At 55.2% G+C, this 21,278-nt stretch overlaps 2 protein-coding genes across 2 annotated transcripts; both read right to left on the bottom strand.

Moving 5' to 3' along the window:
- Window positions 1–3,526: 3,526 nt before the first annotated feature.
- LOC123025868 (apolipoprotein A-I-like) lies at window positions 3,527–8,974 on the bottom strand. The gene is made up of 4 exons (XM_044434979.1): window positions 8,579–8,974; window positions 7,602–7,672; window positions 6,252–6,402; window positions 3,527–4,949 (listed from the first exon to the last, which is right to left on the bottom strand). The coding sequence occupies exons 2-4, from the start codon at window positions 7,648–7,650 to the stop codon at window positions 4,448–4,450; spliced, it is 702 nt and encodes a 233-aa protein (XP_044290914.1). The 5' UTR covers window positions 7,651–7,672; window positions 8,579–8,974; the 3' UTR covers window positions 3,527–4,447.
- A 1,856-nt stretch (window positions 8,975–10,830) lies between these two features.
- TOMM40 (translocase of outer mitochondrial membrane 40) lies at window positions 10,831–20,005 on the bottom strand. The gene is made up of 10 exons (XM_044435246.1): window positions 19,781–20,005; window positions 18,420–18,633; window positions 16,787–16,854; window positions 15,341–15,433; window positions 14,744–14,845; window positions 14,101–14,206; window positions 13,861–13,983; window positions 13,203–13,279; window positions 12,285–12,387; window positions 10,831–12,192 (listed from the first exon to the last, which is right to left on the bottom strand). The coding sequence occupies exons 2-10, from the start codon at window positions 18,622–18,624 to the stop codon at window positions 12,053–12,055; spliced, it is 1,017 nt and encodes a 338-aa protein (XP_044291181.1). The 5' UTR covers window positions 18,625–18,633; window positions 19,781–20,005; the 3' UTR covers window positions 10,831–12,052.
- Window positions 20,006–21,278: the final 1,273 nt, after the last annotated feature.

Here is a 21,278-nt window from a genome sequence, read left to right as displayed (position 1 = left end):
TTTAGAATGGGCAGAAATGATGAGCTGCGCAGAAAAAGCTACTCAGGGAAGGCTTTTTCAAAATCGCATTATTATCAATGGAACTATACCCCTATATTAGGGTTAGGGATGTGCGCCAGGGTAGGGTTCAGTTTAGAAAATTAGGTCCCTCCTGACTTGCTCTTCTTCTCCGTTTCTACGCATTCTCACCTTCCTCTGCCAAGCACGGCAGTGATGCCACTTCCAGTATCCCAGGCTTTTGATCATGGAGGGACATCGAACTCCAGGCTCACCGATGTGCCGCACACATTCAGGGGCAACTGCGCAAGTGCACCATTGCACTCCTTGACAAATGGGCGACCCTTGAAAATCCAGGGATTGGCCAGGAGCTTCAGTGAGCAAAGCAGCCGCCCCTTTTCCTGCCACAGGGACCTCCCAGCTGGGCAAAGATGTGCCCGGCCTTGTCTGGGCGACTGCTGAAGGGCAATATTTACGGGGAGGCTGCCACATGGCCTCGGGGCATTAAATAGGCAGCATTCTGGGTTGCCACTGCTGGGAATGATACCACCGCATCCTCCACTGGGCATCCGTGTGCAACTTCCGTGCCGAGCAGCGCTTTTGCGTGGAGCCATGCCAGGTGAGGGGGGAGAAGGCCAGGAAAAGCCCCTCTCCTGGCTTGACTCCATACGGACAGTTTAGAATCCCGGACGCTGGAAGGCCTCTGCAGACTGTTTACAACCCCCTTGCTTAGCGGAGGCAATCCAGAGCGGGGGGGGGGGGGGGGAATTGCCAAGGGTCTCTGGCTGGAGGCCTCCAGAGGGGCCGGGAGCCCATCTACTCAGAGGAAGACTATTACTGGGTTCCCTCACCGTCTTACATACCTCTGAGCCAAACATGCCCAGTCCTTTCAACTGTTCTGCGCAGGACTTGTTTTCCATATCCCTGAGCAGGCTCCTTGTCCTCCTCTGGACCCATTCCAGTTTGTCCTCTGGACAAGGTGCTGATTAAAGCAGTATGGTGCTCTCACGCCTAGCAAGCTGCCTTTACTAACGCAGCCTAAATTCACATGAATCCTGTTTGCAGCCGCATCACATGGCCTGCAGTGACAGAGACCGAATCCCAAAGCCATTTCCCAGGTGTTCCATATCTACGTGTCTGTCCTTCCTTCCTTCCTTCCTTCCTTCCTTCCTTCCTTCCTTCCTTTTATATGCATTTATACACATTTATACACCAGCTTATTTGCTTTAAAAAATCTTATCCCTTGGCGTTTCTCCCAGCCGCATTTCATCTTCTGAGGAATTGCCTAACTTCCAGTTTACCATGATCTGCGAAGGTGAAAAACGTTCTCTCTAGCCTTTCAACCCAAGAGTGCTTAAGTCTTCAAGACCTTGTTTCCTCTGCAAGAGGCCTCTTTCATCCACACATTTATTATGGAAAATCCAGGCTATTGCATTCCTTGGCCTTCTCTTGAGCTTGCTTATTTTTTCCAGATGGGATTTCTCTGGTTTAATTTGTGATTGCAGCGTCAGCTCTCCAGGCAAAATGTTTGCAGTGTAAGGGCTTAGAGGGTGGGCCTGGAGACTTGGCTGTACGGGTTCTAAGCCCTACTCGGCATGAAGATCACCACTCACTCACTCTCAGCCTAACCTACTTCAGAGGGATTTTGTTGAGAGGTTAAAATGGAGTTGAGGCAGGACTATTGCATGCTTCCTTGGGTTCCTGGCAAGAGGAAGAAAGGCAGAATAGAAATGCGAAACCCTAAAAATTCTGTGCTTTTAATTAAAAGCTTCCTGTTTATACATTCTGCCCAATGGATTGCATGCTGCTGAGCTATCAGTTCATTGCCCTTAAAGTACCCTTTCTCAATTGCCCAATTTCCCAACTTCTCTGTATTTTTCCCCACTTCAGAAGCCAGCTGAGAACTATCGAATTAAAATTAAACAAGCGCGACAACAACTGGAAGCAGAGTTCATCCCCTGAAGCCTTGCAGGCCAGTGAGCAGCTTAATGCGTTAATGTTCAGAGTTACACAGAAAATCGTGAACTCCATGGAGGAAATGAACAGAGTAGGGGTGCTCCAAAGTAAACGTGCTCTATGAACCATTGGAGTCCCTCGCGGAACCGATCCTGAAGGGTGCGGAAGCATACGCAAAGCCCCTGCACAGCGCCCTCACCCCCTGCCTGCAGGAACTGGACGCCAGGTGGGAAGAGAGGCTGCTAGAGGGAGCTGTCCGCTTACATCCGTGGTAGTCCAACGTGCTGGGCATCCCTCGAGCCCCACCTTGACCAGAGGCAGGGGGAGGGCCAGCACGGACTGGAGAGGGCCCGCGAGCGCCTGCAGCCTCACCTGGCGCCCTTCCTGCAGGTGCTTCGAGAGCACAGGCAGGAACTACGCAAGTGGGCAAACGCCCCGATCTTTCCTTCAGGGCAATGAATGTTTCGCACCAGCAACGGAAGCTGTGCTTTCGTCCAGCCCCTGAATGGCAAACCGTGCGAAGGGGGAGACTGAGCCATGGCCGGCGATTACATGATGGGTGTCGCTTTCGCAGCCCATCTCCACATCCCGCAATAAAGGAGAGCTCTCCAGAGCTGCGTGCTCAGCCTCTGCTTTTCTCAGTACCTTGCAGCAGAAGCCACTGGCTACACAAAGGTTGCACAAGCAAAACCGGGTGGCATCAGATAATCCTGCATGTGCGAGTGCAGTGGAAGCCGGGTGTTGGCTAGAACAGGCTACCTGTAAACTGTTCCGGGAGCCCATCTGGCTAATCGAATGAGTTATAAAAAGTTTAAATACATACATACATACATACATACATAAGGATATAGAATTGACCTGTGTTATAACGTCCATTCTAGCCTGGAACCTCTGGGTCACAAAGTGGGAAGGATTCCTACCAGCTTTGTATGACTGCCAACAGAGTTGCGATGCGATCGAGATAAGAAACTAGTTTGTTCAATTTGCACAACCAAGCACTGGGCTTCCAATTCAGGCCTTGCCAATTCCTGGGTTATTTAACTCTAGAACTGGCATTTTGTGCAACACAGATCCTATTTCTTAAGACCTGATAAGGCACAGTTGATCACTAGGGTGGGTGGCCAAGTGGGCGCTTATCTTTCGCCTCCTTTACTAGAGAAGGGGGCAATTAAAATCTGTGTGTACCAGGAAGGCAGGGTGTGCGACACCTGGCCGTGAAAATGAGACGGAGAACTAGCTTTGCTCTCTGTGGGAAATCCTGCGGCAACAAGGGCTCTCCTAGCCATATGATGGAATATTCACTCCCCCTACTTTATCCTCTGCCTGTAAATATCTCATAAACACTATACATTACCAGTGCCTCCTTCTAAGAAAACTTAAGCCTGGATAAGGGCTCAGGCTAAACCCCAAGTACCTCAAATGAGTACATATTGTTTTATTTTACTGCATTATTTCCTTTTATTTCTATACCACCCAATGGCCAAAGCTTTCTATGAAACATTTCTCATAGAAAGACACTGTCCCCTCTCTTCTCCAGGACTGTATTGAGTGCAGGACTCAAATTTATTTGTGTTGGCTCTTAGGGAGAATAAATTGTCAAAGGAAAATGATGGAGTTAAAGAAGGACGTAAGGAAAGGCTCATGTTCAGGAATGTCCTAGTTTAGGAAGAGAGAACTAAGCAGGGGACATGAAAGAAGGAAGAGAAAAATAGTGTGAGCCAGCCGGAGTTTTTTTGCAAGAGGAAAAAAGGTAGGATAAAAATGCAATATTAATGCATGGTCAGGAATAGATGGGGAGAGAAACTTGATTCTGTTTCCCCACATCATTGGATCTTAGTGGGGTCACATTCAAGGCGGACACCACACACAGAATACAACTTTGCATCAGAAGATTTTGCTGGTGAGCAAAGTCTTTTGACTTCAGAGGGGCGCTGGATCCGCAGCCAAACTCCTTGGCCCCAGCCATGGCAATCTGAACAAAAACATGACCTTCTCTAAAGAGCCAGTGCGGCATAGTGGCTAAGAGCAAGGGACTGGGAGGCAGGCGATCCGGGTTCAAGTCCCCACTCGGTCATGGAGCCAAGTGGGTGGCTTTGCGCCAGCCACTCTCTCAGCCCAGCCTACCTCGCAGGGTTGTTGTTGACAGAATATGATGGGGGGGGGCTGCTGTCAGCCACTTTGAGTTCTTTTTTTAAAAGTGGCCCTTGCCTGCCAATCTGATTCCCTCTTTCCTCACATCTCCATCCTCTCACCCCCATGAAGGCCGCAAAGGCAAGAAGGCCCACTAGTGGCTAGAAATTTTATTGGCCTCTGCAGTGCATGGTTCCAGGCAGAGGTCAGCGTCACAGAGTCGGGGTGGGGGGACTCTTGCAACCCCTTCTCCTCTCACCAAGCTCACGATTTTTGTGTAAGCCACAGCAATCTTCCTTCCTCATCCCACTGAGCTATTTCCAGAGCAGCTGCCCCCGAAAGGTTTCTTAAATTATTCTGGACGCTAGACACTCGTGACCTTCTCCTGGAGGTCCTTGATCTGGAGGTCCTCCGCGTAGGGGTACCAGTTATGGCGCGCCTGTTGAACCCCCCAGCTGGGGCGGCCCTGCAGCTGCTGGGCCAAAGACCCCATCCCCTGCTGGAAGTCCTGGACGCGCTGCTCGATGCTGCCGTTCAGCTCCTGCACCAACGGCCCCAGCTGGGTCCGGAGAGCCTCCACCTTCTGCCTCAGCTCCTTCGTGCCCGAGGCGACGGCCTCTTGCAGGGCCTGCACCTGCAGCTCCACCTGCTCCAGCAGCTCCCCGGCGACCGGGGCCAGGTGCTCCTGCAGCGAGCTGACGCCGCCCTGCACCTTCTGATTCAGGTCGTCGGCATAAGGCTGCACCCTGCTCCTCAGCCCCTGCAGCTCCTTGGCAACGTCCCGCAGCAGGCGCTGGAGTGCCAGGGCGAGCGGCAGCTTCCCCGGGTAGCTCCGGGCACCGTGGATGCCGTTGCGGATGCGGGTGCTGTGGGGACGGAACCGCAGGTTGGTGTGGGAAGGACGGAGCAGTCCGGCACATTCAGACCCCGGCCCGCTTCTCTCGTCTTCCCCTGACCTCGCGCAAGGGCCCAGCAGGGGACTTAGTGGGACAGATGAAAGCGAGACCATCCTCACACCACACTAGGTATGGAATTCACCTCCAAGAAGTGGTGATGGCCTCCAACTCAAAGCATGGAGGAAAAAGCCACCCCTTTATCATGGCTGTGAAATGCTGCCTCCGGGATCTAAGAAAGTAAGAGCCACCGCGCTGCAGACCCCAACTCTGGCCGTCTTCAAAGAATGTGGAGCATCAAACCTTAGAGCATCTGTGAGCGGAGCCGGCTGGAGCCGGGGGTCAGACTAGATGGCCTGGGAGACCCCTTCTGACTCGCGCTGTTTCTATGTTTCAACAAGGTGTGCAGCACAACTTTTAGCATCAAAAGACCCGTCATTGCAACATGGTACACTTCATGCCCCGTTCAAAGGAGAGCTGGACCTAAATCCCATCGTGAGCCTCCGGGCTACTGGATGACACATAGAGGAATTTCAGCTTTCTAGGCAGCACTGAAGTACCATGAAGAGCCTCATACAGTCACTAGGCTGAGTATCCGTATCCATAAACCCTTTGCAGCATGAGCCTGAAGTGCCTGATCCTGCCTCATCTTGAAAGCTAAGCAGGGTCAGGCTTGGTTGAAATCTGGATGGGGGACCTAAATATTGCGAACCGCCCACAGAGCTTCAACTGTGGGGAGTATAGAAATGTCATGAAATGTGGCAGTAGTAGCAGTTGTTGTTGTTGTTGTTGTTGTTGTTGTGATACTAGCAGCTTTAGAGCAGCTTAGTGAAAGCCTTCCAGATGTTTTCTACCTCAACTCCCAGCAGTCTCAGCCAGTAAGGCCAATGGTCAGGAATGCTGGGAACTGTCTAAAGCATGTGGAGGCCAGAAGGTTTGGGAAGGCTGGGGACCAGGTGACAGGCCAGATGTTGTTGGGTACAGCTCCCAGCATCCTTCACCATTCAGGAACGCTCTGCTGGCTGAGGCTGATGGAAGCTGTACTCCAACAACATCTGGCAGGCCAGTTGCTCCTCTGGAGAAAAGGCACGGAGGGGGACTGTCTTCCACCCCCCCACCCCGTTCCTAGGAGCGGTTCCATGAGTGGTGTCAACATGGCTTTCAGGCGAAGCAGTGCCGCCAGCCTTGCTTGCTCGGGGGGTGGGCTTGGGGGGCGCTGAAGAAGAATCTTACGCGACTTGGCTGGTCTAAGCCGAGCCCAGCTTCTTCACTCACTTGATCTCCTTGCTCAGTTCCAAACTGCAGATGGGCTCCATGTTATCGCCAGTGGCTTTGGAGATCTTGTCTAGGTAGTCTTGGATGGTGTCGCAGAACCGCTCCAGGTGCAGCGTGGGAGCTTCATCGCTTAGAAAGGAGGCCTGGAAACCTGTGGGAAGCAAAGAGGCCCTGCAGGAGACCGTTCTGGGGGATTCCTCTTGCCCTTGAGCAAGGGAACGGGGAGAAACAACCTCGCTCCGTGACTTAGAGGTGTAGCTGTCAAAACACTGTTTTGCTTTTGGCAAGTATCAAATACGACCTCTCATTTGGATCAGCTACTCCCACATATTTATGAATGAATGGAAGCAGTTTGGTATGAAGGGCTGATATGAAAATATGGAATTGCACGAGGATTGCCTATTTCCCACAAGATGTATTCCATGGGAAGCCTGCTGAGACCATCTGCGGAGGGCGCATACGTTGCTACCCTAAAGTTGCAGAGGGGGGCTAGGCAGTGACCACGGGGACTGCCCAGTGCTGGCCCCACACCTCATGGAACTCTGATCTCACTGCTCCTGGCAACCCTCTTTGAGCCATGTATCCTTCTGGAACCAAGCAAGGAAACCGTTTTTTTATTTGCCCAGGACTTTATACATTTTTTTTCATCTTTTCATCTGTTCTTAGCTACATTAATGCCATGGACTTCCCTCCAAGCAATTTTTATATAATGATATTTAAAAGAACAAATTGACTTGGGTGGATGCACACCTAATGGTAAGATTATTAACTGTAGCGAATATTTGCATCGCCTTTTATGGGAATTCTCACATTCTGCAGATGTGCTTCCTCACAAACAGTTCTGCATCCAAAAAGGAGATTCACAAATGAAAATAATATAGGAGGAGGACAGAGGAATCAAAATAAAAAAGATTAAAGTATATGGGTGGTTAAGGATGAAGTAGAAAGTAGATTAAATTGCTTTCTAAGGGCTCAGAAAATCTTCCATATAAAAAGAAGCCATTTATTGGAATACACTTTTGGAATAATACGTAATAGTAAGTTTGCTATATGCCTTTCCACCACCTCACAATTTAAATATGTTGTATTTGTAGTCTTATTTTATAAATAAACCTTATATTTTTTAAAATTTTTATGTGTCTGTATCGTACCTTATTATAGTTTGTTCACACTGTATCTAAATTTTGTCACCTTTTCATAAGAACAATAAAAGATGAAAAAGGCACAGTGCTGAGGTTGGAGGCCGAGGGAATATGTTGCTAGATGGAGGGGTGGCGCATAGTTTTAACGAACTCTAATTAAAAGGCTGGGACTCCAGCCCTTCCTCCGGGGGCCGAGAGACTCACTCACCACCGAAGAGGGCAAGAGCAAGCAGCAGCAGCAGCGGGGTCCGGAGCATCCTGGTGGGGCGAAGGCAGGCCCTGGAAACCAGAAGAAAGGGGGCGTCAGTCCCGGAATGAAGGGGCCGCTCGCGGGGGTCCCGGGCACTCCTCAGCTCAGGCCCCCGGCCTCCTGCCGCCGCAAAGGGGCTTGGCCGGGAAGGCGAACAACGCTCGCGACGCTGCTGCATCAGCGCCGCCGCATCCTCGAACGAGGGGCCGCTCCCCGCGACGCGCAAGGTCCAGGGCGCCCGGAGCGCCTCCGCGGGCCCGGAAGGGGGGCAACGGCCCCCCCGGGCTGCCCCCGCCGCGATTGCAGCCGGGTCCGCGGCAGACCGGGGCCCGGCCGGCGCCCGTGCAGTGGGGCGCGCAGCCGGGCGAGGGGCGAGAGGCGGCGGAGCGAGGCTGCCGGCCCCCCTCCCGGGAGGCGCCCCGGGCTTGGCTCGGCGCCCCGTGCAGCCCCGAGGAGCAGGGGCCGCCCTCGCGCTGCGGGGCCCGGGCCCCCCTGGCGGCTCCGTGCCGCGGACGCGGTGGCCCCCCGACGCCACGCGAGCAGGGGGCCTTGGGGGCTCCCCCTCGAGCTGCGCCTCTTCTGCAGCCGGGAAGGGGACGGAGCAGGTCGCGGATGGCGCTCCGGGAAGGTCTGCCGCTGCATCCGCTTGTACTTCAGGCTTGCGGTTATTGTGAACTTCCCGTTCCCGGAGTCTGCCTGTCGTATTACCTTTGTCTCACGCTTCTTCCTTACTATAAACGAGCAAAGTGGTTTACATCCTCCTCCTCCCGCTGCTCTCAGCCTTTTCCCCAGAACCACCACCCTGTGAGGTGGGCTGGGCTGAGAGTCTGTGACTGGCCCAAAGTCATCCACTTGGCTCCAGGGCTGAGCAGGAACTGGAACCCAGATCCTGAGTCCCCATCCTGCACTCTCACCACTACACCATGCTTCCTTACCAGGACTTGCTTCCTGGAGCTTCCTAGGAATCTCTCTGAGGTAGCCGGTCAGTTGTAGTGCACTGGGGCCCCCCGACAGTGTGTCCACCAGTACGAATCTTCCGCTCCAGCATGCAGCTCTCAAGAGCAGTGACTGGCCATTGTGAAGGGTTGGGGCCAAACGTGGAACATCACGGGGCCAAATCTGGCCCCTCGGCCTGAAGTGCAGCACCCTGACCTAAGCCGTAGACAAGCACAGCACCGCACCTTCGGTCCAAATTCCTCCTGGAACGGCTGTTACATGCAAAGGCAGCGACACCGTCTTGCCCTCTGCGCAACGCTGGGCCCTTGGACTCTGCCCGGCCCGAGAGGTGAATTCCAAGCTGTCTGCTGGCGTGGATAACAGGCCTGGGAGCAGGGGAGGCCCAGAAGCAGAGAGCGTGGAAGGCAAAGGCCATCTCGCTCGTCCGTCCTCCAGAGGCTGCCCCAACAGGGAGCGAGCAACCTGCCCCTCTGCGCACGTGCAAATGGCAGCCGCTCTACTTCCATCGCCAGGTCTTTGAGAGGCTGAGATGGGCTGTTCTATTAAGGGACAGACTTCTCCGTTTCTGTCCTCTCCTTGAACATAGATTGCACCATCATTTCTACTGTTGTGAAGCTCCTGGGCACAGGGCCGTCAGGGGAGAAGACTTGGAAACACACAAACAGAGCGAGTCAGAAAGGGCCTCCTGGGCCATCTAGTCTGACCCCGGCTCCAGATGGCTCCGCTCATGACATGCCCACCATGTGCCTGCCCAGCCCATCCTTGAACACCCTCACTGACGGGGCTTCAACCACCTCCCACAGAAGCCCACTGTATACCCTAGGGGTCCTAACCCTCCGGAAGTACTTCCTGGCATCCAAACTGAACCACGGCTGACTTGCTCAGCTTCTCGCCCTTCGTCACCTTAAGACTCTGCTAGGCATGATTAAAAAGAGCCATTTATTGGTGCCAGCAAGCCATTAAACCTTCAGTGATTCCCACTCTGAAAGCAAGCAGCAGAACCGAAAGCAGCTGGCCCAGCGCACAATACTCTTGGACACACAACTGCGCAGGTTCCACAATGGTGCTGATCTTTCCCCCTGCTGAGCTTGAAATGGAAAAGGACTTTTCAGCAACCTGTTTTCTTACTGGTTAGTGTTCAACCTCAGCAGAGCTGGGCCTGTCCGCCGGTGGCTCTCCTTTAAATCACACCCAAGTGCCAAAACCAGTACGATTGCCCGTTTTGTATGATCGCCACCTCAGTGAGCTGGGACCCCGTGCCAGGCAATGCTTGCATGTCTGAGCCATGAGCACCGGTTGTCATGTCATCTGAGCCAGGGTGGGGAAAGGCTAAACCCATAACCCCTGGACAGGCCATGGGCTCTGCGGGGGCTGCTTAAGCCGCACGTCACACACACTGCCTGGGTTCAAATATCACAAAACACTGTGGCCGCAGCTTGAAACAGGCCAAATGGCTGTCCATAAAGCTCAGAGTCCCTGGGCAGGGGTGGGGAGGGCACTTAAAGTTTTAACCTCTAAGACCTGGGGTGTTGTTACAAATACCAGTCCTTGCTCAAGGCAGAGTCTAACGAAACCCTTCAATGGTACGTCTCCTCAAGCCACTTGTTCCAAGTTAGCTAGCCAGGTGTGCTTTTTCTAAATGCACGCAAGGCCTACCATTTTGCCCTCTTCGAACACCCACTGCAGAGCGCGTGCACGCTGGGAGAGCAGCATTGCACTCCAGTGCCCAAAGGCAGGCAGGCGAGCCAGCCAGCCAGCCAGCCAGCCAGAGCGGGCCTCTGCAGAGCCAGGCTAAAAGTGCCCAGGCGGAGGAGGAGAGGCTGGATCAGCTGGCCTAGACAGAGACAGGCAGGCCACAGGCACCAGATGCCCAGACTGTCCTCGTTCTCTCTTGCGGGACTCCGCAGACAGCTGCTGCACGGCACCCGCCCCTCGTGGGCCTGCTCCTCTGGGACACCCCGCTGCCCGAGTCCCTTCGCCTGCTCCAAGCAACCAACAGTCCACCGGTCACCTCCTAGGGCGCTCCTGGCAAGAGCTGACTGGGGAGAGCGGAGCGTCCACTCCCGGTGTGAAACTGCACTGATGCTCGCTCGCAAGCGGGGCCATCCATCCGCCCGCACGCCACGCTTCCAGGCCGCTTCCGGGGGGAGTTGGCTCTCGGGCCGAGGGGAGCTCAGCACTCCTCCTCGAGTTAGGCGGGGCTAGCAAAGACGACAGCAGCACGCAGGGAGAAAGGGTGGCAGGTGGTTGTGGGTTTTGTTTAATTGAAACCAGATGTTCCCAACTTTTCACGAAGAGGGAGGCGGCGCTCACCTTGCAGGGTGGTGTGGTTGGTGTGTGTGTTTTTGCTTTTGTTTTTCTTCTGTAAAAGATCCTTTCGTTCCCATAACTTATAAACATGATTTACACTCAGTCTCTGGAGGCAAAAGGGGAGGAGGGCATGCAGAGATTTCCCCGGTCTCCGCAGGGGGGGCCGGTGGCAGACGCTCGGGGCCGGTGCGCGCGCATCTCTCTCTCTCGCTCTGTGGATGGTCCTGCTGAGCTGCTCCGTGAACCGGACAGGAAGGAGGGCTTTTTTCGTGGGGGGAGGAAGATGAGTGGTTACAGGCGAAAAAACAGTGCCATGACATCCAGCAGAGAAGCGAGGTACTCCCTGCTAAACTTGGCGCTGGCAGCAGCCGCAAGCGCAGAGAAGCGGAGGCAACCGGAGAACGGGAAATAAAACCGGGACAAGAATGATGGGGCTCCTTAAAAAAATGAAGGTAGGTAGAAAAGGGAGGGCTGGCGCAGGTGTGAAATCGTTCCAGGGACACTGAACGGGAAGGCAGGCGGGCGTGCTTTCTGGGGTGGGAATTAAGGCCCGCAAGGCAAGGCCCGGTCGCTCGGGCACGTTCACAAAACCGTCAAAGGTGCGCGTGTCCCTCCTGGGGGAAGGAAGGAAGGAAGGAGACGGGAGGGGAGGGGAGGGGAGGGAAGATTCTCTCTGAACGGAAAAGGGGAGCAGGGCAGAGGAGGGGAGGCACACAGAAGGGCACAGCCGTCCTCCCCAGTTCTGGGTAGGGGGACCCTAGCCCTGTGCTAAACCCACCAGCCCCGGGCCCGTCAGTGGCCACCGGTTCTGAGAGAATGGCATGCTCCCCCCGCGCCCAACGCGACCCCCCCTAGTGGCAGAAGCAGGCAGAGCAGCCGCGCCGATCACGGGTGCTTTGGCTTCCGGAAACCGTACCTCGGGGCAGAAGCCCGGGAGCCTCGTGCCCCACATCCCACCCAGCAACGCCACCTCAGGGAACTGGCGACCTGCTCCTGTGGGTGGGGAGGGGAGAGAGGGGGGCGCTCTCACTGCTCAGTCCGTCCTGCCCGCCGGCGTCTCTGGGCTCCCCCCGTGCCCCACGGAGGCCCCTGCGGGCCGAGCACGGACGCAGGCGGGAGGGCCAGGGGCACGCGGGCGCGGATTAGCCGATGGTGAGGCCGAAGCCGCACTGGAACTTGTTCTTGCGGTGGTTGAGGAAGGCGCCCATGGCCAGCGTGAGGGGCAGCGGGAGGAGCTTCTTTTCCAGGGCCGCCCCCACGATCCAGTTGCTGTCGACCGAGCCTGCGAGGGAGAGGAGGGGAGACGCGGTCAGGCCGCGGCCGCGGACGCTGGAGAGCGAAGGCCTCGCGGCGGGGCGGGGGCGACTCGCCTACCTCGGAAGAGCAGGTTGGCTTTGGGGAGGTCCAGCTGGTACCCAAACGTGACGCTCGTGTCCTGCATGCGGGTGCTGGCTTCAAACTCGACCCCCACCTGCAACTGGAGGGGCAGGGGGCGGGGGAGGGAAGCGCATGAGGGCTCGGGGAGCCACAGGCGGCTGCAGCCGTGGCCGGCTGTGACGCGCACGCCCTTCCCAGCCCTGCCTAGGCGAGGCACCCAGGGATAAGAGCGCGAGACGAGACAAAACGGCAACACGGCCGATTAAAGCAGCGCTACATTTCAGGTGGTGACAGGGCTTCCCCGGCAGACCACTGAGAACGAAAGACCTCCGTGCCGGGTCAGAAAACCGAGGGCCGGGCCAGCACTGGGTCTGGACACCTGCCCCCCCCCCGGAGCTGCTCCTCCCCTCGCCACTGCCCCCTGCTCGCTCGCCTGCACTCCCCCTGCTGCAAGAAGGGCCCCTGGGAGGCACTGCCCTCTGGCCTGCCGCTCTCTGCCAAGCAAGCAGGGCGGCGGCAAGGCAGAGAGCAGGAGCTGCCGGCGAAGACAAGCGTGAGAAGGCAGTCCTTTCAGGCAGCCATGAACGGTTCCTGGCCTGCTCTTCACTGTCTTCCCGATGAAAATCCTTCCTGCATCCACCAGCAAAGAGCGATCGAGCGGGGGTCAAGTGGGCAGAAGTCCACAACGAGCTGGTCCGCCCACCCCCAGGAAAGCATTTGGAGAGTGGGCTCTAACGAAGACGAGCATGAGGAGAAATTGCTCTCCTGGAGCTGCAGCAGAGGCGAGTCCCACTCACTGCTTTTATGCCTTTGAACGGTCACCGGGCATTTTGCATCTCTGCATTTAAGAACGAACAGGCATGTGAGGGAGGCGTTTAATTCACTGTATTCCTCCCCATCCAAAAGGCAACTGACCTGATCGCTAGCTTTGTGGTAGTATGTGGCATGCGCTCCTGCCTGCCCGACTGTCAGGGTCCCAATCCAGTTAGGTGCTGCAGAAAATCAACACGCAAATCTCACTCTCTGGAAGTCAAAGCCCCAAGCAGACAGTTTGACCCTGCCTGCACTTCTGAGTTAGGGTATTCCTAACTCCATACTCAGAGGCAGGATACCTGTGAACACACGTCACTGCGGGGCAAGGAAGACTTCCCCAGGGCCCTGCCAAATTAAGCATGTGGTTTGGAGCAAGGTGAGGCAGGGAAGGTGCAGAGAGCTGGTGTGTAAAATATACGGTGGGTTTTGTTTGTTACATATCAATAACTAGATGCATATCGAAGTAGATTTCAAAGAGAACCAAAACATGATCCTGTTTCTAATCCTCCTCCACGGATTAAGAAGATAGGAGTCCTGGACCGGGATAGAGCAAAGAGGGATGTTCTGATTTTTCCCTTTGCTGCTGTGAAATCTGAGTGAGGGAGGGAGTGAAAGCAGCAGCTCAGCTCTTTTGGGGTTCCTTCCGAGAGACGAGCTCAGCATGGGCCCATCCAGGTGAGGCGATGCATCACAGAGAGCAGAGAGGGATGGTTAGACTAGGCCCATCTGTGTATGTCTAGCTGGCACAAGAGGTCGGTACCTGTGTATTTCCCAGCTAGCGACATGACGGTCCCTTCCTCTCCAGGGCGGCGGTGATACACCAGCTCCCCGCCCAACGCCAAGCATGGAGTGATGCTCTGTAAATAGTGCGCCACGAGAATCCCTGGGGAGCAGAGGAGGAGACAGGTCAGCACCTGGGAGGTCGACCCACCCAGCTGAACGAGACTGCTAGGACAGACATGTGAGCATGAGAAAGAGGTGAAGGAAGGCGCCTTCTCACCTGAGCCCACTAAAATATCGGGGTTCCCTAGCGTGACGGCGGCAGTGAAGTCGGAGCCTCGATATTCACCATCTACCTGCCAGTTCACAAACTTTGATTGCTGCGTCTGGAATGTGAGGGAGGGAGGGAAGAAGAGACTCGGTTGTGGAGGGAGGGAAGGTTTTATTTCGACCTTGTCTGGAATGAGGGATTTACAGCCAGTCAAAGGGGGATCGCTCAGCGATGGGGATGCGCCCAGCAAAAACCCAGCTGCGAACAGCCCACACCAACACGTGTAGCCGGCGTTAAGAGACCGTGCGTGCCCCGGGTGGTGCTCAGGCACACCGTGCCCATGGGAAAGTGTCAGACTGAGTGCTAGTTAGCACACTCAAGAGGCATCCCCTGGGTAAAACGTTCCCTTCCGCCCCCATGTGAATGCAGCAAGTTGTACCAGGGGCTTATCCAACCCAAGCTTGTTTGCACTGAGCAGTTTTCCAGGCTCGCCTTGCTCCCAGCTTTGCTAACCATTGGCCATGCTGGCCGGTGCTGCTGGAAGTCACAGCCCCAGGTTCCTGCAGGGTGTCGCTGCAGCTTCCCCAGGAGAGGCAGCAGCGATGGAGTCCCTGCGGGAGGGGAAAGAGGAGCCTGGCCCAAGAGCCTGTACCTGAAAGGCCACCTTGGAGCGAACTTTGTTAGTGAGCTGGTGAATGATCTGTGCGTTGAGGCTGCCGCTGTTATCCATGTCGCCCACCAGCACGGGGAAGGCCTGCGAGAGCAAGGAGAGGAAGAGGGAGAAGAGGGCTCAGTCCATCCGGAGCGTTTCTAGCCCGCGTTCTGCCAGTTCGGCCAACCAGGTGGCTCTTGCGGGTCCATGAGATGCAACTCAGGTTAGCGCCATAAAAGAGCAGCATCCGAACTAGCGGCGGTGAGAGAAAATACGAAGAGCGAGGGTCCCTCGGCTACTGGCCATTCAATGCACTTTCAGGGAAAATTGTAACTTGCTGCTGCAATGAAATGAGGGCAGGCGACGAGCAAGTTACCAAAGGAAGGTGATGTCACAGCACGGCGCTGCGAGGAGGAAAGCGCCACCTCCGAGAGCCACTCCCCCGTGCATTTAGGGCTGGAGGATGGCCTCAACAACCAGGCAGGTCTGTGCAGGGGACAGGAGGCCCAGCCCAGAGGAGCGCGGCCTCTCAGCCAAGCAGAGCCAAGCTACCCAAGATGCACAGGAGTGTCCCCACACGCCCCCCGGCAAGCTTACCTCTGTGGGGCTCAGCTGCTTTGTCCCTACGTAGGTCACGCCAAAGTGGTAATTGGAGTCGCCGACTGTACTGAGAGCCACTGTATGATTGACCTGATGAAGGAGAGAAATGCATGGAACAGCCGCAGGGAAATGGCTACTGATCAGCTGTGGTGAGCAAAGAGTGCCTCCAGGCGACCACACTTTAAAAGCAAAAAACCATCAGGAGTCCTTCCTTTCACCCAGCAGGCTGATGCGTGACAAATCACCAGCACACAGACCTAAGCAGGCAAATCCACACTGGGCAGGCAAGTGGCTGACACAGCCGCTAACGTGCTAAGGTGGAATATAATGCTTGCGACATTTTCCTGGTCTAACTCGCCCTCCTTCCCTAAAGCAGGAGCAAAAGCTCCGCAAGGCCTCGTCCCAGGAGGCCTTTCCAAGGAAAGGGCTCATCCCTGAATATGCGAAATGACGGGACCGGTGCCTGTGAGCACTTGGGCTGTGCCTGCCTTCCCTCACCACGGAGCAGCTATCCAGTGGGCTACGCGGGTGGGAAGCACACAAATCCGAGGCGCAACTTCTTAGCAGGCTCCAGTGCTTGCCCCTTCCTTCAAAGGGAGGTAAGCACCGGACCAACTTTCTCAGGATGCCAGTACCTTTCAAACCGGTGTGGACACAGAGCCACACCAGGGCTTGGTGATGCACGAGGAAGCCCGGCAGGCTGCTGGATCCACATCCCTCCTCTTCCTGGTTGCACTGGATGGGGAGTGGCTGTCAAGTTCGACAGGTAGCATTGAAGCTGCCTTCCCAAGTCAATCTCTAGACAAGAACAGCTTTTGCTGGGAGAACAAAACTGTTTGCCTTCCTGAAGCTGCTACACCACCCAGGACAGCGAGGGGGTGATTGGCTGCATGGAGCAGCGGGAGAGAAGGATTTAATAAAATATATAGCTGGAGGCATTGTCTTTTGTTCCTGGCCTGGAGAGGAACACTGATGCATTTCTTGCCAAGCAGCTGTGGGGGCACTTGGAGCATCCCCTGGCCAAGGCAGGGAGCCAAGGTCAGCACGGAAAAGGAGCTCTCTCTCACTTGTTTATATTTTGCTTCCCTGTCCCACCACTGCCTTCAATCCACTGTATGCGCGCTTGGTTTCATTTCCTCCCAAGTGCTCTCCAATTTCTAGTGAGGTGCCTTGACTGAACCAGACCCCTAGTGATTGATACCCTTGCGTAATGCAATTCTGCCCTTGGTTGACACAAACCAAGGTTTACTATTGCATCTAAACCAAACAAACCATGGTTTGCTACTGCTCAGGACCGGAATCTGCTCCTCTTGTAAGCAGTGTGGCAGCCTGGAGCTCGTCCCTGCTCATGCGTAGTTCCACAAATCACGGTTTACAGTTTCGTCAGAAATTCCAAAACAGACCCTCCAAGTAGCTTGTAGGCAAAACATGAATCACTTTTACCTGAAAGTGGTTGCTGAGACCTTTGTTCACTGTCAACTTCACGCCCTCCATTTGGATGGGGAATAATTCTGGAAGAGCACGAAAAAGGCAGGCTTGGGTGAGCACGAATCACACTGCGTCTTACTGAACTTCCCTTGGCCGAGAGAGAGATCCAAGGGCTTTCCACAGAGGAAACCAGGGCCAACTGAAGGGCTGACTTTTGGGGTGGGAAATGCTTGCTCAGATCCCCACTTGGCTACAAGCCTCACTCCCAGCCAGCCTCACACAGCTGTGAGGCTCAAATGAGATGCAATAAGTTGACTGACCCATGTTGAGAATCATAGGACTATTTTTCTGTCTAAACAGGGTTTGTTCTCCAAATGTCAGTTGTAGAGAGAAACAAACGGAAAAGCAATCAACACATTCACGTTCTCTTTTGCAGAATTCTCACAGGCTGATGGCGGACAGGTTCTGCCCACGATTCGGTCACATTTTTGTAATTTCTCAAAATGCAGGGCAAAGTCTACTTATAATGCTTCCTGTTTTTGTCATCATTTGCTCAGTCAAAATAGTTGATGTACCATATGAACATCCCCCAGGGCCTTTCCTTAAAGTAGAAGCTTTCCTGTTGCTAAAGCAGCCTCGACCTCATCAGCGACTGGACAGGAGCCCAAATGGGGACAGAACCACTGGCCATCGCAAGCACCAATGCGGCTGACAAAAAGTAAATATGCAATGTAAACATTTATATACTGTCTTTTAATTTTAAAACACTGCATAGCCTTACAATAACATGCATTAATGAAATACAAACTCAAACACTACGAGAAAATAATCAATAAAATAACCTAATCAAAACCACAGATCTAAGAAAGGAAGGTGCTCAAAAAAAAATTTCAGGCATTCTACAGAAAGTCTGCAAAGGAGGTCAATATCACTACCAACATATTACAGCCCTGACTTAGGGGCTGAATCAGAAAAAGGGGGGCATAGCCTAGCTCAGCTAGGAAGTTCATGGCCAAGACAAAATTTGAACTGGGTGCACCTTAGCAGGTCTTTCTTTGCTACTATACCAGGGCAGGAGGCCCACCTGTGGCCCTCCATACTTTGGCCTTCAGCCCCCATCAACTCTGGCCAATACAGCCAACAGCCAGGGAAACTGAGAGCTGCAAGCCAGAATATCTGGACGGCCACAAGCTCGGTTTTCTAAAGCTGACCTTCCAAGTAAGACTGAACAAAGGCCTTCAAAATGGAAACTGGGATTCACACAATTCTGAGGAGGTCTTGCTCTCGGAACATCCTCTTATTTCCATGCCTTCAGGACATGATGTGAAGACACATGACACACCTGGGTCTTGTTATGCATGAAGAATGGGCTACCTGGCCACCACCGTGGATGCTGCTTCGAGTTCCATGGTAGAAGAAATGTGGGACATAAACGTACACACATGCACACAGTTGCAGAAGGGTACCAGGGTCTGAACATGAGGGACCAGCTAATAAGTTCTAAAGATGCATCTGGGGAGACTCAGCATGCATTTAACAATGTGTGAGTCGACGTCAGAGGCGAGCGTGGACTTCTTTTTCCCAGCTTCGGACTGAGGGTGAGGAGCACCCCATGTCAGATGTTGCCAAGTGCAGAAGAACTCCGTACCTTTGCATTTACGGTGACATTCCTCAAAAGTGCCAGGATTGGGAAGCTGGTCGCACTTGTCCTCAGTGGTGCGATCTTGTGGTGGGGGAACCAGCCCGCTGACCGGGGGCATCGAAAAGCCAGGTGGCACCGACACCAAGCCAGAGCCTGGCCCAGGCACTGCCGAGGGGGGCGCTGGGGAGCTGGCAGCCAGAACGTTGCCCATGGTGAGGAACTAGGAAGGAGGAAACTGTTTGTCAAGTCCCCGATTTTCTGAGGCACCTTGCCCCCCTCATTACCAGTTATTGGCCTGTGTTCTTCAAAACATGCACACCCCAACCAGCTCCATTTAAATCGAGAGAGCGGAATCAGGTGGAACAGAAAGATTTTTCAGCAGATGCTACTTTTTGCACTCCTGCGCATGGCAAACTGCACTGCAAAATCCTCCTGCACAACCATCCGAAGACTGACAGCTCAGATGCTGTCCTCCCCCGCAAGGAAAGGCTCTGCTCTGAAAGCCCGGAGAAAAGGCCACTAAATTTGCCTAGTGACTGATTTTGCTAGGCAGCTGCTATGAAAAGGACTGGAGCAGCTCTGGGCCACAGACTCAAACCCACCTGAGGCCCTACTTTGCTTCTGGGTTAGTGGCTGGAGCATGTGCACCTGTGCCAGAAGGCCACTGGCATAAAGCTTCCAGTGCGGGGCTCAAAGAGACACACCCAGCTGTTTGACCAAGTACAGGGAATGGCTGTAGCACATGCTTTGCATGGAGAAAGTCCTGGATTCACTCCCCAGTGGCATCTTCAGGTAATGCAGGGAAGACTTCAGGGGGAAGCCTCAGGGAGCGGCTGCCATTCAGCATTCGTAGAAAGAAGTTTCCTACAACTGCTGATTCCCAACCAGCAGCCATAGCAGACTCCAAAATGTAGCACAAGCCACAGCCCCACACAAAGTCAGATGCAGAGCAAAAAATGTTCTCAAATACCAGGAAAAAAAACTTTTAAGGAGCCCAACTCATTTTGGAAGGGTACTTGCTTCCCCTGGGGCAGCCTGCATGTCTCCAGCTCTCCCTTGCAAAGCCTTGAGAGCCAACGTGGTGTTAAGAGCACAGGTCGGGGTTTCTAGTCCACACTCGGTCATGGAGTCAGCTGGATGCCTTTGGGCCAGTCACAGACTCTCCGTCACAACCCTGCCTCACAGGGTTGTTGTTGTGGGGATCAGGCAAGATAAGATCAGCAGGAAAAGGAAATGGATGTAAGCCACTTTAGGGGGAATATAACTCTAATAAACAGACAAGCCAATCCTATTTGCTCCCTGCTTCCAACTGCCTTTATGCAGGGTTAGATCGCCAGTTCCCCTAGCCCAGCAGAGCTGACACTGACCGGCAGCAGCAGCAGGGCTCCACGGTTTCCTGGCAGGATTTTTTCCTAGCCCGATCTGGAGATGCGGGAGCAATCCTGGGACCGTCTGCACAGCCGGCACGTGCTGTGCCACTCGGCTCCTCCCTCCAGGGACCGTCTTCCCCTGCTCTGAGGGGCTCCCGGCAGGTGGCCCCTCGCAGCCTGAGCCCCGCGAGGAGCCCCGGCGGCCGCGCCAGCCCCACTTCCACAAGGCAGGCGAGCGCCACCCACTGGGGTGGCTTTCAAGGAGCCCGGGCGCACTTCCGGAGGGGGCATCCTGGGCCGCTCGCGCGCCTACGCAAACCAGCCGCGGGGGAGCACGGGGAGGAGGACGCCGCCGCACGCGTGTCCCGCCCGCGGCTTCCTGCCCGGCGGGATGCCGGGCTTGCACGGTCCTCCCGGCAGGCCTCTCCTCGTGCGCTCGGCGGACGGGCTCTGCGTCAAGGCCGCAAGCCGCTGACCCCCGGCCGAGCCACAGGGACTAGCGGCTTGGCGGAGGCGGCCGCCCCGGCCAGCGGGGACTCCCGGGCCGGCCCTTCCCTCGCCCCGGAGCTGCTCCTTCCGCTCCCCGCTCCGCAGGGTCCATTTTGGTTTCCGCACCCGCTCGCCGTCCCGCCTGCCCTGCCCTGCCCTGCGTCCCCGGCTAGCACTGCGGGCCATGCCCGCCCGCCCGCGCCGAGCGCTGCCCCGCGGGCCGCCTTCCCCCCCGCGGCCGGCCCTTCCCTTCCTTTCCCGGCCGCCCGCCCGGGGCTCCCGCACGCTCTCCTCGTTACACTCACGCGGTGGCGGCAGGAGCAGCAGCGAGGGCTCGAGCCGGGAGACACCCGAACCCGCCTGCCCGAAGGCCCCGCCCCCCACTGCTGTCATTGGCTGGCATCGCCCTCCGCCCCGCCCCTGCACACCCTGACACGCTGCTACTGGCCGATGCCCCACCAAGCTACGCCCCTTGCACAGGACCTCATGGGTTACAGGACTAACCCTGTCCCAACGCTTCCTCGCCGTAGATTTTTTATTGGTCACTCGAACGTCAGAGGAGGAACCCTTCGCGATGGACGTCCTGATTGGACATATTATGAAATAAATCTGGTCTATGATCGTCTAATTGGTGGCTTTTTCCGCCAGGCACAGAGCCTCGCCGCATTTAATTGGCTATCTTTCAGATGGGCCGGGAAGAGGCCCCTTTTCCGTCTTCTCATTGGTTATTTTTTAATAAAGAGGCGGAGCGTTCTGCTAAGCAAGCAAGGTCAGTTGCGAAGAGTAGGGGCAAGGTCAGGGGGCTGTCCCGAAGTGCATCACGGTAACCACAGATTTTGCAAGCTAGAGTAGCCCGGGAAAACCATAGAGAAAGGCTCCGTGAGGGGCGCCATCTTTGTAGGGGGAGGGTGGCGCTTTTGGCCCCTCCTCTTCCGTGCGTCAGCGATTTCCGCAGAAACCACACAGCTAATTTCTAGGGAGTTTTCCTCAGACTAGCAGGTAGTGA

The sequence above is a fragment of the Varanus komodoensis genome, unplaced genomic scaffold (assembly GCF_004798865.1).
Source record: "Varanus komodoensis strain SLA01 unplaced genomic scaffold, ASM479886v1 scaffold29_1, whole genome shotgun sequence".
NCBI classification, from domain to species: Eukaryota; Metazoa; Chordata; class Lepidosauria; order Squamata; family Varanidae; genus Varanus; species Varanus komodoensis.
The sequence above is the reverse complement of the archived record's forward strand: the minus strand, read 5'-3'. Positions and strand labels throughout refer to the sequence as shown.

What these genes read in the sequence shown, in the direction of transcription:
- TOMM40 (XM_044435246.1), bottom strand. Translation starts at nt 18,624, where the DNA reads ATGGGCAACGTTCTGGCTGCCAGCTCCCCAGCGCCCCCCTCGGCAGTG. An exon ending in ACCACAAAGCTAGCGATCAG is followed by an intron (nt 12,388 to 13,202) that starts GTCAGTTGCCTT and finishes CTGCCCCTCCAG; the next exon opens with TTGCAGGTGGGGGTCGAGTT. An exon ending in AGCCAACCTGCTCTTCCGAG is followed by an intron (nt 12,193 to 12,284) that starts GTAGGCGAGTCG and finishes TCTCCCTCGCAG; the next exon opens with GCTCGGTCGACAGCAACTGG.
- LOC123025868 (XM_044434979.1), bottom strand. Translation starts at nt 7,650, where the DNA reads ATGCTCCGGACCCCGCTGCTGCTGCTGCTTGCTCTTGCCCTCTTCGGT. An exon ending in TGCTCTTGCCCTCTTCGGTG is followed by an intron (nt 6,403 to 7,601) that starts GTGAGTGAGTCT and finishes TGCTTCCCACAG; the next exon opens with GTTTCCAGGCCTCCTTTCTA. An exon ending in GAACTGAGCAAGGAGATCAA is followed by an intron (nt 4,950 to 6,251) that starts GTGAGTGAAGAA and finishes CCGTCCCCACAG; the next exon opens with CACCCGCATCCGCAACGGCA.